General features: G+C 42.8%; 1 protein-coding gene across 1 annotated transcript in view; it reads left to right on the plus strand.

Moving 5' to 3' along the window:
• The window catches only part of urb1 (URB1 ribosome biogenesis homolog), a 103,359-nt gene that overhangs the window by 72,329 nt on the left and 13,744 nt on the right, over window positions 1–17,286 (plus strand). Inside the window, exons 31-33 of the mRNA XM_080203599.1 lie at window positions 858–1,018; window positions 6,823–6,934; window positions 14,034–14,140. Coding sequence (XP_080059725.1) covers window positions 858–1,018; window positions 6,823–6,934; window positions 14,034–14,140 — 380 coding nt within the window. The remainder of the gene's footprint in view (window positions 1–857; window positions 1,019–6,822; window positions 6,935–14,033; window positions 14,141–17,286) is intronic.

Here is a 17,286-nt window from a genome sequence, read left to right on the forward strand (position 1 = left end):
TCTGCCGAGGGGGGCTTACCTCCCGGAGGCTCCGATCTTTGCGGGGGGAGGGGTCTGTGAAGGGTGTTTGAGGAGGACGGGCTTCAGAGGTTCCCTTGGAGAACAGGAATCCGCTTCGGATTTTTATTCTGCAGGTTGATAACAGCGCAGATCCGGAACGGATCCAAAGACGGTAAAATGGGGTTTGGCAGTTGAGTTGGGCGCGCAGTTCATTAAGTCCCTTTAAATGCATGCTAATGCATTTCAATCGCCGGGCCACCCGATTGGGGCACGGACCGGATCCACGCCCAAATCAGGTGTTAGTAAAGGCGCATCTGCTCGGATTCGGGTGCAGATCACGTTACAGGCCCAACGCCTGAATTTTCGGGCGCGAATTTTTGGTAAAATGGGGCCCTGAGAGATACTAGCGGGGCACGAATGCTGGCGGGAACCCTTCCCCTGAGCAATTCCCTGAATCCGCGCAGTCGGGATGGTAGAATCGCTGCCTTCGAGTTTTGATAGAATTTTCTTGGCTGTGCAACTTCTCCATGATAGACAATATGCTCTCGGTCCGTGAGCACATGCTGTAGTATCTGCTTTGTAAGTAAGGTTTTCTAAACACTGTCCTTTCAGAGAAAACAGGGAGATCTTTTATTCATCCAATTGACATTCTTTGCTTGACCAACACCAAGCAATTGGCCATTTCAACTCACTGCAGTTTGCTTTATGCAAATGCTATGTGCAAAATGATTGTCATTTTTGGCCCAAAAGAATTGATAGCACTTCAAAAATAATTCTTTGTATGTGAAGCAACTTTAAACACTTTCCTGTGAAGAGGCATCAGATAATTAAAAGCTTGGTTTCTTTTTCTCTTGCAGAATCTGTGGTCGAGTGCCATAAGTTTGTGGAGGTTAATGCTTTGGGATTAACTGTGGCAGCTCTGAGCAGTTATGATCCTAAAGTGAGAGCTGCTGCCTATCACATTCTGGGTAATTACTACACACATCTAGAAGCTGCTCGTTTTAAGGAAAAGCAGCAGGTAAGTGGAACGCATGGCATACAGTTTACTTCAATCTTAGACAAAGGAATGTCCTTTACAGTTTTGTAGAAGCTACCAAAATGCATCCATCCAATCCAATGAAGACTGTTTGAGCTTCCCATATTGTGTGTAATCCATGATGTGGACTGACCTACTCAGAGAGAAACTAAGGCCGCGATTCTCCCATCCTGACCCGCTAATTTTTTGGCGTGTCAGGCCAGGAGAACCGCATGTGTGCCGATTCACGGGATTCACGCACGCGTTCCCAACTTGCACGTATCTCGCAGCAACGGATATCCGATGCAGTCAGGCCCACACTGGAAACCGGCGGGAACAGCAGGTAAGTATTCTTAATCTTATTTTAATGTTATTTGAATGTGATTATCAGGCTAGGGACTGAATTCTCCGGGCCCAATAGCATCTCCCATCCTGCCAGTGCAATTTCACTCCAGCGGGATTTGGCGTAACTCCTCACTTTCGGGAAACTAGCGGGAGGCCCCGCTGGAGTGAAGCGGGGGGTGGCAATTGGGGCACCCCATGGAGTCGGGCAGCAAGGGGGTGCCCCGGCAATGCCAGCCTTGTGCCCCCAGGAATGCACAAGGGGTAAAGTGCCCACGTCCAGGGGGCACTTTGGCACTGCCCACCGGGCATGAGGCAGTGCCAAGGGGGAGAGGTTGAGGGGCGATTGGTAGGGATGGGGGTCCAGCTGCCACTGTCCATCGGGAACCTGTCAGGACTGCAGGGAAGCTGGCAATTGCATGGGGGCAGTGGGGTGGGGGGGTGAGTACTGGGGGGGGATCGTCACTGCTGTGGGTGGATTGGGGGGGTGGCGCTGGAGATCAGGGTGCTCCTGGATGGGGGCGGGTCGGGGCTGACCCGGGAGTGCTTGTGGGGGCTGCGATCGGGCTGTGGAGGTTGTTGGGTGTGGGGGCAGCACTGCGAGGGTCCTGGGCTGGCCAGTGTACCAGAGGCTGGTAGATCGGGTCCGCTGTGCATCTACAGAGTTCTGGAACAGTCAGATTCTGGCGTCAATAGGCCCCACCCCCCGGGCTTTTAATGATACTCATGATTGTGACCTCTGCAATGCATAGCGTGTGGGAGATTTGAGTCTGAACTCCCACTGAAAAACAATCATGATTTACACCAGTTTTCCTGCGAATTCCGCACCTAAAACTTTTTTGGGAGAACCCCCACCCTAAATGTTGAAAATCACCTTGATCTGGCGGTGACTGGTTACACAGTGCCACTCAATACCAAGGTGAAACATGTGATTGAAGTTGTGAATCCTCACTATCGCTTTAGGGCATACACGCTGTTATCAATCTGCATCACTGGCTGCAGCTTTTCTCAGCTCTCGACATATCTTGTCATTCTCATTCATGATGCCTTGTGATGGTTTGACCTGTCATATAGAGTAAAGCAGCAGGACCCGCATGCATGCTGATGTGATAATTTTGTTCCATATTCAAGCACAATTTCCTAAACTAAACTGAGCAAATATTTTGTGTATGTCTTCATATTGGAAGACACAAATTACATTCCAGAAATTGAGGGTAACCAAAGGGCTAATGAGAGTGAGGTAATTAATATCAGCAGAGAAAAGGTATTGGAGAAAATTAAGGGACTAAAAACTTCAATTCTGGTCACCACACTACCAGAAAGATGTGGAGGCTTTGGAGAGAGTACAGAAAAGATTTACCAGGACATTGCCTGGTATGGAGGGCATTAGCTATGAGGAGAGGTTGGAGGAACTTGGTTTGTTCTCACTGGAACGATGGAAGTTGAGGGGTTACTTGATAGAAGTGTACAAGATTATGAGAGACATGGACAGTGTGGATAATCAGAAGCTTTATCCCAGGATGGAACAGTCAATTATTAGGAAGCACAGGTTTAAGGTGAGAGGGGCAAGGTTTGAAGAAGATGTACCAGGCAGATTTTTTTTTACACAGAGAGTAGTGAGTGCCTAAAACTCGTTTCCAGGGGAGGTAGTGGAAGCAGATATGGTAGTGAATTTTAAAGGGCATGAATAGGATGGGAATTGAGGGATATGGTCCCCAGAAGGGTTGGGGGTTTTAGTTAAGTTGGGAAGCATGGTCGGTGCAGGCTTGGAGGGCTGAAGGGCCTGTTCCTGTACTGTAATGTTCTTTGTTCTTAAAAACTGACAAATCTCTATGATCTCATGGCTTACGTCCTATTCTTCTAAAAGAGATAGCTGCAAAGATAGTAGCTGCACTGGTTATGATTCTCCGAAATTCCCTAGAGTCTAGAATATACCCAGTGGATTGAATGTTACCAATTATAATATTGCTATTAAAGGATAATGGAGGGAGAAAGTAGGGAACTAGAAACCGGTTAGCCTGGTTCCAAACGGCATTGGATGTAGTGCCTAAACTATCTATCTAGCTATCTGAAATATTATCTCTATTTGCAGCCTCACTGACTGTATTTCTATTTCTCCACTGAGGGAAACTAAACATTGGAAATCACCTTGATCTGGCAGTGACTGGTTACACAGTGCCGCTCAGTATCAAGGACCAACACTTGATTGAAGTCGTGAAGCCTCACTACTGCTTTAGGGCATACACGCTGTATCGTCAAATCTGTTCCCAATCTGCATCGCTGGCTGCAACTTTTATCAGTTCTCATCACACCTTGTCATTCTCATTAGTGATACCTTGTGATGGTTTGACCTCTTGTTTAGTATGAAGTAGCCGGACTGGCATGCATGCCAATGCGATAGTTTTGTTACATATTCAAGTACATTTGCTAAATTAAACTAAGCAAGTATTTTGTGCCTGTCTCCACAGTAGAAGACACAAATTAAATACATATTACATTATCATCAAATGTAAATACATTAGTCTTGGTCTCTTTGTAGAAGACATAAATCTAGGCTGTAAACTGCTCAGGCCTCAACACAGATCCTTGTCGCACTTCGCTAGTTACAACTTGCCAACAGTAAAATGTCCAGTTAATGCTTATTGCCTTCTTCCTGTGCATAAATCAATCCTCCTTCCATGCTATCCTATTAGCCCAAACTCTCAAGTGCTCTTGCTTATTAACCTTTAGTGTGGTCCCATGGAAATCCAGGCATAGTACTCGTCCTCCTTTATCTAATCCAAAAGTTACACCTTCAAAAGAACTTGACTAAAGTTGTCAAACACAACTATCCTTTTGATAAAACTATGTTGATCACATTATGAATTTCAAAGTGAATTATTATGGATTTCCTTAATAGTACATTGCAGTGTTTTCTTGACAACTGAATCAGAGGCTGCACTGGCTCTCTGAATGAGCAATTCACTTAATACTACTGTCCTACCTTCTCTCCGTATTCCTTCATGACTCCTGGCAATTGATCCCTTAGCTAAAACCGGTCTTCCCTGTCTACCTCATCTCGGCCCCTCATAATTTTGTAAAACTTTAATTCAGCCCCCTCTGTCCTAAGGAAAACAAATCTAGCCCATCCAGACTTTCCACATAGCTGCAATTTTCAAACCCTGACAACATTCTCATAAATCTAAACTCTGTTTCTCCTCAGAGGCTGCCTAACCTGCTGAATAGTTTCAGTATTTCTGTTTTCCTTTTGGATTTCCAGCATCCACAAAATTTTGGTTTTCTAATTGAAAGTGAAAATTAATATTGAGATAACAACATAGGAATTGTAAGAAGCCTCACAACACCAGGTTAAAGTCCAACAGGTTTATTTGGAATCACTAGCTTTCAGAGCGCTGCTCCTTCATCAGGTAAATAGAGAGGTGTTCACAAGCATGGCATATATAGACAGCGACGCAATTGCAAGATAATCTTTGTTCAAAATCAGGCGAGTCATTGGGGGGGGGAGGATAGACATTTATTATCAACTTGCCTTGCCTGTGCAGCCCCTTATGATCACATACCTTCCCAATTACCCTTCACAGTTCTCCAGTCTAAAAGGTATATACTTATGAATTAAAACCACAACCCCTCAGCCACTAGTCAAAAATGGGTCAAAAATCACCTGTCTCACTTCAATTTCAGGTGCTCCTCATCATGGAACCATGGAAGCCGTCCAGTGTAGGGAGAAGTCATTTGGCCCATCAAGTCTACATCAACTCTGTGAAAAAATCTTACCCACACCAATCCCCCTGCCCTATCCCTGTGGCTGTCTGCATTTACAATGGCTAATCCACCTGATTTACACATCATTGAACATTGGGGGGCAATTTAGCACTTAACCTGCACATCTATTATAGAAAGAATATTATTAAACTAATATTTATTATTAAATATTAAAGAATATTATTAAACTAAACTGTGCGGAAAAGATTTATTAGCATACTACTGGGACTTGTTGGTTTGATTTGTAAGGAGAGGCCTCATCGACTGGGACTTTTTTCTCTGGAGCATAGGAGGCATAAGAGTGATCTTATAGACATCTATAAAATAATGAGGGGCATAAATCAGCTAGATAGTCAATATCTTTTCACAAAGGTAGGGGAGTCTAAAACTGGAGGGCAAAGGTTTAGGTGAGAGGGGAGAGATACAAAAGGGTCCAGAGGGGAAAGGTTTTCATACACAGGGTGATGAGTGTCTGGAATGAGCTGCCTGAGGTAGTAGTAGAGACAGGTTCAATTTTACCTATTAAAAAGCATTTAGACAGTTAGATGGGTAAGATTGATATAGAGGCATGTGGGCCACGTGTGTGCAGGTTGGATTGATTGACCATGACAAATTGTCCCTAATTGTCAGGAGGATTAGGAGGATCGATATATGTGTTTGCAGAGATGGGACAGGACATGTGTGGGATTGTTGTCGATGGAGGCTCAATGGACCAAATGGCCTTCTCCTGAACTGTAGATTCTATGATTCTATGAAACGCTGGCAGTTGGGACTAGCTTAGTGATAAAAACTGGATAGCATGGACAAGTTGTGCCAAAGGGCCTGTTTCCATGCTGTAAACCTCTATGACTAATTGTTGGAATGCGAGTCTTTACAGGTAATCAAGTCTTTACAGGTAGAGAGAGGGATAATCGCAGGATAATCTACCTGGTGGTAGCACATTGGTGTGACCAGAGAATCTCACTGCCAGCACACAATGTCAATGGAAATTCCCATTGACGTCACCCCTTGCTGGCGGGAAACCCGTGGGCAGAAGCACATTGCCTGCGGGACCAGAGAATCCCACCGACCTCTCAGATTACTCATATGTATTCCAAAATATTATTCTCTGAAAGGGATCTTAATTTGAATTGATCAATAACTGCATCTGTCTGTCTTCCAACAAGTCTGTTCCATTGATAGACAACTTGCTCATGGAAATTTTGTTAACTTTGAATTTATCCCTGTCAAGTATGTTCTATGTCTCCTCATTCTGTGGTTCTGGACAAGATGGACTGGTTTACTATTGCCTGCAATATTTAGTATCTTGTGAAATCCTCTCAAATACTATCATATCACATCTCCACCTTCTGCTTTCCAATGCAAACATACCCAGTTTCGATAACCACTGCTAATAATCCAATCCCACCAACCTTTCAGTCTTTTTAGTTGCTCTCTTATGTATTCTTTCAATAGATATAATGTCCTCTTAATACTATGATGATCAGAATTGTACACATTGTTCTAAGTTGCTTCACATTAATGATTTATAAAGTGGCAGTTTCAGTACCCAATATTGTTCTTTTTCCAACCACATTACTTTCTTCCTTTTAAGTCACTGCACTCATGAATTTGCATTCAGCCAAGCACGATTACCTATTCCCCATTTTAACATTATTCAAATTCTAATAATGTGTTACTTCCCTTTTCTTTCCGTTGTCTAGCTGCTGTATCTATTGGATGTGGTGAAAAATGGCATTCGACAACCCAACACCAGGTTCACTTTTTGCGTGGCACTTTACATTGCTAAAGTTGCTCAGCAGATGCTTAAACCAGGTTTGTGAAAATAGTGCTTTCAACTTGTATCCATTTTAAGGCTGAAAATGATTGGTCCATGTGGGTTAACGATACTCATTCCTAGCTGCCTTTGAGAAGCTGGTGCTGAGCTGCCAGAAGGTGGTAGTAGTCATCTTTGGATTACTACTCTATGCCCAATTATTTTGCAAAATTTCTTTGACTTTCCAAATTTGGCAAGGCAAGGACGTTACCTGGTTTACATCAGGAGCCCAGTTGTCTCCTGATGTAAACCAGGTAAGTTTAAAGGTCTGATTCAAATTAATAAGGTGGGGGAGGCAGACTCTGTGGGTGTGAGGGGAGTGGGGGGTTCAAACTTCAGGGGAGGGGCTGGTCAGACATTGGTGAGAGTTTTGGGGGCATCTGACCTCAGAGAAATATTGTGGAGGAAGATAGTTGGTGTGGTGTTTGGGATGGGGGGTAGTGGGGGATATGGGTAGTTGATAGCACCAGAGGGCATGTCTGCATCTTTATAATAGTTACCCAGAAGTTACAAGAGGGTTTAATTCTTCTACCTTTTTCTGGGTAATTCTTTTTGTAATTTAAATTGGATTTTCAGATGATTCCCAGCACAGGATGAGTGCCCAGAGGAAGTTTGCACTTCTGGGTGGTTGCTGTGCAAGCCCTTAGCTTTGAAGTTCTGAGAAGAGTTCCCTTGCACATCTTTGGGATACCCACCCCGCATCCAACACTGGGGAGCTTGGAGGTTACTGCCCATAAACTCTGTCTCACTTTCTCTGCAGATGCTGCCAGACCTGCTGAGTTTTCCCAGTGCTTTCTGTTTTTATCTCAGACCTGCAGTATTTTGCTCTTATTTGAGTTGCACAAGGGTCCACTTAGGAGGGCGTAAAATATTTATGGAGTTATGTTAACTGTTTGTTTCAATGAACCAGATACTTTATTTGAGCTCCTCATTCTCCTAGTTTGTACATGGTTGTAGCCCATTCAAGTCAGCAGCCTGTAGGTCAGTGGGTCCCAATCTTTTATGTGTTATGTCACACCTCTACACTGTATACAAAAAATTGAGGCAAACCTCCTATTTTCTCTGTCTTCTTCCCTGACTGGAAACGTTGTTTTGAACTTCTCCCTGTCCTCTCATCTGTTTTGGTTTTTTTTAACCTCTCTGTCTCTCTTGCTTCTCTCAGTTTTTTTGCACCCTTTTTGAGTTTTCACCCTTGGTTCAGGCACATGAGGCCTCTGTCTTCAGCTCCAAGGAGGAGCCCAGATTGGTCATGGGCACAGGCCTGACCCACATAAAAAATCTAAACCACACATGCATTGGCTGGGAAAAAGCTGCACGTGTGCTGGAGGCCCAAGATTCATCAGGTCTTGGACATGCCACCCACAGAGCTGAAGGTGAAGGTTAGTTTTAGTTTAATTAGATGAATTTTGACTCACTTTGAATAATTTTCACAGGCCACTTGGAGGGGGTCTTCACGGCACACCAGTTGGGAACCACTGCTTTAGCTGAATAGTATGATCAGGCTTTATGAGGGGAAAAGGATTTGACTGGTAGTTGGATCACTGACTGTTGAAATGAGTTGTATTTTGTGAGGGACCCGGAGTCTCTGATGGCACTGTCAGAGTTTTCACACATTCACATTTGAAGTGTGATTGGTGAGGCCTTTGCTGGTGTCTCTAGCAGCCAGGTCAGTAGTGCATAACATGACACATAATGTGAATTATTAAAATGTTAGAAAATAATAAATTTGCTTTCTGTCTTTTGAACTTAACATGAATGATTAAGATCACTGTGGCATTTTGATTTATGGTGGCTGAATCAAGAAGCTAAATGTTAGTGGCTAAAAGTGGCTTCACATGATTTGCAAATAATTTTGCTTAAATGTGGTTGGCAGATGTTGGAACAAAGCCCATTGCCTGAAGAAAAGCTATTTATACAGCAGCATATGCAATATGGTCTTTATTTTTTTTGTCCACAGTGGTTAAATTCAGCAAAACATAAGACTGTTTACTCAAGCAGATTAATCTCTGCTGAGTGAGCTTACCATGTGTTATGCCAAGCTTCGTTCCATTCCAAAAAAAACCAGTTGGTGAAGGAATGCACTGAAGCCCAGCTTTGCGTGCTTTCACATTTAGTTAGAGTTATACACTAAGCACACAACACCTTTGTTCACAAAAGAAAAGAGATAGAAAGCAGGAATCTGTGGACCGGTTGGCCTAACATCTGTCATGGGGAAATAACTCGAATCCATTTTAAAAAGTTATAGCAGGATACTCAGAAAACCGTAATGGGATCTTGCAGAGTCAGCATGGTGATTTTGTGTTTAAGTTCATTGAGGAAATAACAAGCAATGTCAGTAAAGGGGAACCTGTAGATGAGGTGTGCTTAGCTTTTCAAAAGGCAATTGATAAGGTGTTAGATCAAAGCTTGCTATGTAAAATAAGAGCTTATGGTGGAAGGGATAACATGATAGCATGGATTGAGGATTGGTTAGGTAACAGGAAGCCAAGAATATGAATGAAAGGATTATTTTCAGGTTGGGAAACTAACTAGTGGAGTGCTACAGGCATCAATTGCTTTGACAAACGATGATCCATATCAATGACTTGGATGAGGACACTTAATGTATTGTAGCTACATTTGCAGATTACATCAAGGTAGATAGGGAGAAGAGGTAGAGATTGAGTGAGTGGGCAAAAGCTTAATAGTTGGCGTACAATGTTGGAAAATGAGAACATGTTCACTTTAGCAGGGAGAGTAGAAAAACAGTAAATGGAAGAAATTTCAGAATTCATTGTATAGAGTATTCCCAGTGTGCTGGAACATGAGTTATGAAATGTTAGTGCACAGGTGCATCAAGCGATTAAAAAGAGCAAATGGAATGTTAGCATTTATTGCAAGAGGAATCGGAGAGACCAGATCTGGAGCACTGAGTTTTGGCTTCCTTATTTGGAAAAGAATAATTGCATCAGAAGCAGTTCAAGAAGGTGCAAGTGCCTCATTCCTGGCTTATTTTATTAAGAAAAGTTGAACAGCTTAGACCTGTACCCACTGGAGTTTAGAAAAATGAAAGGTGATCATCTTGAAACATATAAGGTTGAGGAGACGTGAGGAAATACCATCCCGGTATCTATCCTATCTTGTGAGGGAGACCAGAATTAGGGGACACGGTTTAAAAGCAAAAGGCAAAAACAGAAAGAGTCCCTCAGACTTGAAACATTTGCTCTGTTCTCTCTCCACAGATGCTGTCAGAACTGCTGAGGTTTTCCAGCAATTTCTGTTCTTGTTTCAGATTCCAGCATCCGCAGTAATTTGTTTTCATCTTAAAAATAAGATGACTCTCTTGTAAAACTGAGATAAGGAGAATTTATTCCCTCACAGGGGATTGTTAGTCTGTGGAATACTCTTCCTTAGAGAGCAATGGAGCCTGGATTATTGAATTTATTCAAGGCTGAATTGGACAAATTTTGGATGGACAACAGAGCCAAGTGTCCTTTGGGGCAGGCAGGAAAGTGGAGTTGAAATTACAATCAGGCTAGCATAATCTTGTTGAATGGCAGGGCAGGCTTAAAGATTGAAAGCTTCCTGATTCTATGTTGAGACCTCCGAACATAACAACCAAGGTTTTTAACTTGTGTATATTTTATAGGCACTCAAGTGACTGCCCAGTTAAGTCTCTCACCGGCTTATAATTAAACACAATTTAATATAGAATTAACATGCATGACAAACTTTTATTTCACAGGATGTAGGCCTCCATGCCCAGGCCACCATTTATTGCTCATCCCTAATTGCCCTTAAGAAGGCGGTGGTGAGTCACTTCCTTGAAACACTGCAGTCCATGTAGTGTAGGTATACTCACAGGGCTGCTAGGTGGCAGTGGGGGGCCATGGTGGCACAGTGGTTAGCACTGCTGCCTTACAGCGCCACGGACCCGGGTTCACTGTCTGTGTGGAGTCTGTATGTTCTCCCTGTGTCTGCATGGGTTTCGTCCCACAATCTGAAAGACACGCTGACTAGCTGCATTGGCCATGCTAAATTCTCTCTCAATGTACCGGAACAGATGCCAGAGTGTGGTGACTAGGGGATTTTCATACTAACTTCATTGCAGTGTTAATGTAAGCCTACTTGTGAGATTGATAAACTTAAACTTAGAAAGCAAGTTCCTGGACTTTGACACAGTGACAGAGGATGAACAGCAATATAGTTCCATGTCAGGATGGTGCGGTGCTTGGAGGAGAGCCTGCAGATGGTGACGTTCTCTTGTATCTACCTGTGCTTGTCCTAGGTGGTAGCGGTTGCAGGCTTGGAAGGTACTGTCAAAGAAGTCTTTTGCTGCAGTTCATCTTATCGATGGTGTAAATGCCACTGTGTAGACGTGACTGTGTGTCAGTGGAGGGGTTGAATATTGAAGATGGTAGATGGGGTGCCAATCAAGCAGGCCTCTTTTTCCTGGATGGTGTCGAGCTTCTTGAGTGGTGTTGAAGCCACACTCATCCAGACAAATGGAGAGCATTCCATCACTTTTACCTTGTAGATGGTGGACACGTTTTTGTGAGTCAGGAGGTGAGTTATTCACTGTGGAATTTCCAAATTTTGACCTGCTGTTGTAGCCACAGTACTTATATGGCACATCCAGTTTAGCTTTTGGTCAATGGTAACCCGCAGGATGATGATAGTGGGGGATTCAGCGATGGTAATACCATTGAATGTCAAGAGAAGATGGTTGGATTATCGCTCATCTCAAGTACCATTGCCTGGTACTTTTGTTCCATTTGCTGTTCCATATGATGGAAGCTTTTCAGGACTGATGAGATCATAAGAAAATATGGATCAGGAAGCCCATGTCATCTATCACGCTTGTTCCTTCAAAAGCATATATATATTTCACAGTGTCAAAGGGTTCTCTTTTGACCTCGAGTATCTATAGATAAAATTCTGAAACCTTTTCCTGGCCTGAAAATAATGGAATAATAATGTTACATTAGCAATCTAATATCAGTCATGTTTGAACTTTTATCAATTGCATTTTATGGATAAGCTTTCCTGCTTTCAATGAAGCTGCCCTACCACCATATTCCATTGAGTATTTGTTCCTCTATGGCTTCCATATTCAAGCCACCTTCTTCCATTCACTAAATTTGGTAGGAATCTGTCCTACATTTCTTCTACGTTGGAAGGGGAAGGGGGGTTATTCTTGACCAGTAGATTTACAACCTCTCTATTTCAAGTTTGTATTAACTAATTCTGTGGTAGCAGTATTAGTTTCAGGAACCTGCTGGCATCATAGAATCCAGTAATTAGTCTCAGAACATCAGGTTAAAGTCTAACAACAGGTTTATTTGGTAGCAAAAGCCACTAGCTTTCGGAGCACTGCTCCTTCATCAGGTGAGTGGGATTTCAGTTCACAAACAGGGCATAAAGACACAAAGGTACCTTGGAGATATTTACCTTTAAGACTTGATTACCTGTAAAGTCTCATATTCCAACCATTATTTTGTAAATTGAGTTGTGTCCTTAATCCCCCTGACTGTAAGGTTCAATTTAGCATGTCCAATCAAATTAACCCACACATCTTTGGAATGTGAGAGGAATGCACAGCACCTGGAGGAAATCCACACAGACACAGGAGGACGTTCAAATTCCACACAGACAATCACCCGAGGCCAGAACTGAACCCGGATGTCTGATGCTGTGAGGCAGCAGTAGTAACTACTGTGCCACCATGCCGCGTTTTCCAGATTTCCCCACCCTCTCCCCAGTCTTTCACCAATTATCTTAAACCTTTGTCAGGAGGATTGGTAACTAGAGGACAATGAGCCAGTTTCCTGTCAAAACACACCAAAATTTTGAGTGCCTCTGTTTAATCTCCCCTTCATTCTCCCTTATGTAATAAAAAAAACACAGCTCTAATCTGTCCACAGAAATGAAGTTCCTCATCCCTGTTTCCATTCTGGTAAAATGGTATTTATAAATCAACTGTGAGTCACCTGTCATTAATCGTATTTGTCCAATACCATTTATAATTTTGTACTATGGAATTTGTTTGAAATTAAATCAGCTTTCAAATTTAAACACAGTTATATGGATAAATCTCTGAAGATTTTGATAGTTAATTTGCTGATTTAGACATTTGAATATTCATTAAGTTCCAGACAGGGGAAAGAAGATTACTTTTGTTTACAGAAGTCAAAAGCTGAAATGGAATGTGAACTGGAAAATAGAATGCATGGAAATATTAATAGTTTAGATGTGTTTATTGAAGTGTGCCCAGATTTATGGCTCCAGGTAGAAGTCCAACAGACCATAGTAAGAACTGGAACAAATCCCTCAATAGCAATGGTCATACTCTTATGATGCTAAATAATGTACAACAAAAAGAATGTCCATTTAAAATTTCTCTATTCTTCCAAATTACCAGAAATGGAACAAAAATCTGAATTTGGCGAACCTTTGAGTCATTTATATGTCGATTAATAGCTCTTAATCCACATTTTAAGACAAAAATTCCCGATAAGGTGGAATTATAAACTAACCATTCAACATATTGAATCCATAATGAATACCAAGCATAAGGAGCATTTTGACAGTTTATAGTCATAGCTAGGTCCTGCAGTCAGGGTCCAGTACCCAGGTAAAGCATTGTTCCACAGATAGATGTGTAAATGAGCCAAGTTACCAATTTAGTTTGCTGCTGTGCTTTGAGATTAAAAGTGGAAGTCAGCAGTGCGTAAAGGTAGTTTAATCAGGTTTGTGTAAACCAGTGTACAGAGCTTCATTAATCACCTGTTGTGAACCCTTGACTCTTCACTAAGTTTAAACATTTTTAAAAGTTTACATACAGTAAAAGAGACTCTTCTGTTTACTCTGTTTATTTGTTTTGAAAACGGATTTGTTAAGGCAAGCTTAAATGTTAAAAAACAAAGCAAGGAAAGGTTTGAAACACTATTCTTGACAAGAGTGATCGGTATGTAATTGACAAGCAAAAATGAAAGCAACAATCAAATCTAATTGAAAATACTAAGAGTTATGTTTGAAAGCAAACCTTTGAAAGTATAATGGTGGTTTTCTTTGTTTAAAATAAATTCTAAAAAATTATTTTTTCCCATTTCCTTACAGAGGAACACATGTACGTGAAGATTAATGGGTTCCTCCTGGCACATCAATATTTGGATGTGAAGAAAGTGCCTGGGTTTTTCAAGTTTTTCTACAGCTTTGACATGGAGGTAAAGTTGTTTTCCTTTTTAATTATGTTCTGCTGTTTTCTAGGTAATTGAAAGTCAATGTAAATGTCAAATATGACAGAAAAAAAAACTGTTCCATCAATAACAAAAGGCATTTTGTGGCATGGTACTGAGTCACACAGAGCAACAAAGTCGCTTCAATTCCTCATCTGTAGTATTGGTCAGTCTTTGTGTATGTGTGTGTGTGATTGTGTGTGTGTACATGTTTAAAGTTTATTTATTAGTGGCACACGTAGGCTCATTACATTACCGTGAAAATCCCCTATTCACCACATTCCGACGCCAGTGTGTGGATACACTTTAGAATTTAGCATGGCCAATGCACCTAACCAGCATGCATAGCAAGAGGATTTGAATATAGGGATAGGGATGTTTTGCTGCAGTTGTATAGGGTGTTGGTTGGGCCACTCCTGGACTGTTGTACGCAGTTTCTGTGTCCTTATCTGAGGAAGGATGTCCTTCCTATAGAGGGAATACAGCGAAAATTTACCAGACTGATTCCTGGGGTGGCATATGTCATATGAGGAGAGATTAAATCGGTTAGGATTATATTCACTGGTGGTTAGTAGAGTGAGAGGAGATCTCAGAGAAATGTATAAAATTCTGACAGGGTTAGACAAGGTGGATTCAGAAACAATGGGCCTAATTCTTCCAAAAGTGCTAAATTGATGAGAAAACCGGTGTAAATCACGTCTGCTGTTCCATTGGGAGTTCAGACCTGAATCTCCCACAGCCTGTGTAATACATAGGCGACAATCGTGAATCTCATTTGAAGCTCGGGGGCAGGGCCTATTCACGCCACAGTCTGACAGCTCCAGAACTCTGCGCATGCGCAGTGGCCCCGATCTGTCAGACTCCTGTTTGCTGGGATCCCCACAGTGCTGCCATCCTAAGCCCCCCCACAGCCTGATCACAGCCCCCAGGAGCATTCTGGGCCAACCCTGATCACACACCCCGCACCCCACCACCCCAGTAGTGGCAATTTTCCCCCCACCCCGCCCCCAAACACACACACACGTACACACCTACTCCCCACCCCCTCCCCCCCCCCGCCCACCCCGTCCTCCAGGATGCAGATCCCCGCCCCATCGCCAGCCTCCGTCCAGTCCTGACTGATCTCAATGCAGCGTGTCAATCCCCACCAATCACCTCCTGAGCCCTGCCCAAAATAGGCCCCAAGGCCCTGTCCCCTTGGCACTGCCTGATGTCCAATTGGCAGGGGGAGGTGGGTGGTGCTCCTTGGGCATGGGCACTTTGCCCTTTGGGTAGTGCTAAGGGCCATAGGGTGCCCATGCCCAGGGGGCACCACCTATCCCCCTGCCGTCCGATCCCCTGGAAACCCCAATTGCTCCCCCCCACTTCACTCTGGCAGGGTCTCCTGCAAGTGGGGAGCTACTCTAAACCCTGCCGGAGTGAAAAATTCCTGGCTGGGTGGGAGATGCTATTGGGCCCAGAGAAATCCTTGCCGGGCCTGATAATGAGATTTAAAAATACGGTCAAAACAGATTTAAATCACCTGTCTTCCCGCCAGTTTCTAGCGTGGTCCTGACCGCGACTGTTCTCTAGTTGTGGGAAACACACTTACGTCAGGAACGCATGCGCAAATCCCATAAAATGGCCTACGCACGATTTTCCCAACCCGACAAGCCAAAAAGCGTGCATGTCAGAATGGGAGAATTGGGCCCAATGTTCCCAGTGGTAGGGGAGTCCAGAATTAGGGGTCATAGTTTGAGGATAAGGGGTAAAACTTTAAAACTGAGTTGAGAAATTTCTTCACTCAGAGGGAAATGAATGTGTGGAATTACTACCACCGAATATTGTTGAGGCCAAAATGTTGTCTGATTTCAAGAAGCAATTAGATTTCGCTCTTGGGACTAAATGGATCAAAAGATATGGGGGGGATGGGAGAGGATCAGGATATTGCACTTAATGATCAGCTATTATCGTAATGAATGGTAGGAGCAGACTCGAAGGGCCGAATGGCCTACTCCTGCTTCTAGTTTCTATGTTTCTATCTTTCAGACTGTAGGATTGTGCATGTGCCCTGATTTATGGCAAAAAGAGTCTTGTGCCATGTTTCCATTTCTGCTCACAATACATCTGGAAGTACACATGTCATCCATCTGCCAGAATTTATTATAGAGTCATAAAGGTTAAAAGCATAGAAACAGGCCCTTCGGCCCAACTTGTCCATGCTGCCCTTTTTTAACCCCTAAGCTAGTGCCAATTGCCTGCATTTGGCCCATATCCCACTGTACCCATCTTACCCATGTAACTGTCTAAGCACATTTTAAAAGAAAATTGTACCCGCCTCTACTACTACCTCTGGCAGCTTGTTCCAGACACTCACCATCCTCTGTGTGAAAAAATTGCTCCTCTGCACCCTTTTGTATCTCTCCTCTCTCACCTTAAACCTATGCCATCTAGTGTTAGACTCCTCTATATTTGGGAAGAGATATTGACTACTTAGCTGATCTGTGCCCTTCATTATTTTATACACCTCTATAAGATCACCCCTAAGCCTCCTGCATTCCAGGGCAAAAATGTCCCAGTCTTCTCCTTATAACTCAAACCATCAAATCCCGATAGCATCCTAGTAAATCCTTTCTGCACTCTCCTAGTTTAACAATATCCTTTCTATAATAGTGTGACTAGAATTATACACAGTATTCCAAGTGTTGCCTTACCAATATCCTGTACCACCTCAATAAGATGTCCCAACTCCTGTACTCAATATTCTGACCAATGAAACCAAGCATGATAAATGCCTTCTTCACCACTCTGTCTGCCTGTGACCCAATTGATCAAGATCCCGTTGCAATCCTAGATAACCTTTTTTACTGTCCACTATTGCCACCAATCTTGGTGTCATCTGCAAACTTACTAACGATGTCTACTAAATTCTCATCCAAATCATTAATATAAATGACAAATAACAGTGGACCCAGCACTGATCCCTGAGGCTTATTATTATAATTTAAGCTTTCACATGAAGAATGTCTTCCAAGGATTTTTATCATTGTCCATGGAACCATACAGCAGCTTAAGGCATTTCTACCAAGTGATGAGGGATTTGGAAGAGGAAATTATTGGCCAAATCTAAATGTGGACAGTTCCAATTTCAATGC

This window comes from Carcharhinus amblyrhynchos, chromosome 15 (assembly GCF_965287045.1).
Source record: "Carcharhinus amblyrhynchos chromosome 15, sCarAmb.v2.hapA, whole genome shotgun sequence".
Lineage (NCBI taxonomy): Eukaryota > Metazoa > Chordata > Chondrichthyes > Carcharhiniformes > Carcharhinidae > Carcharhinus > Carcharhinus amblyrhynchos.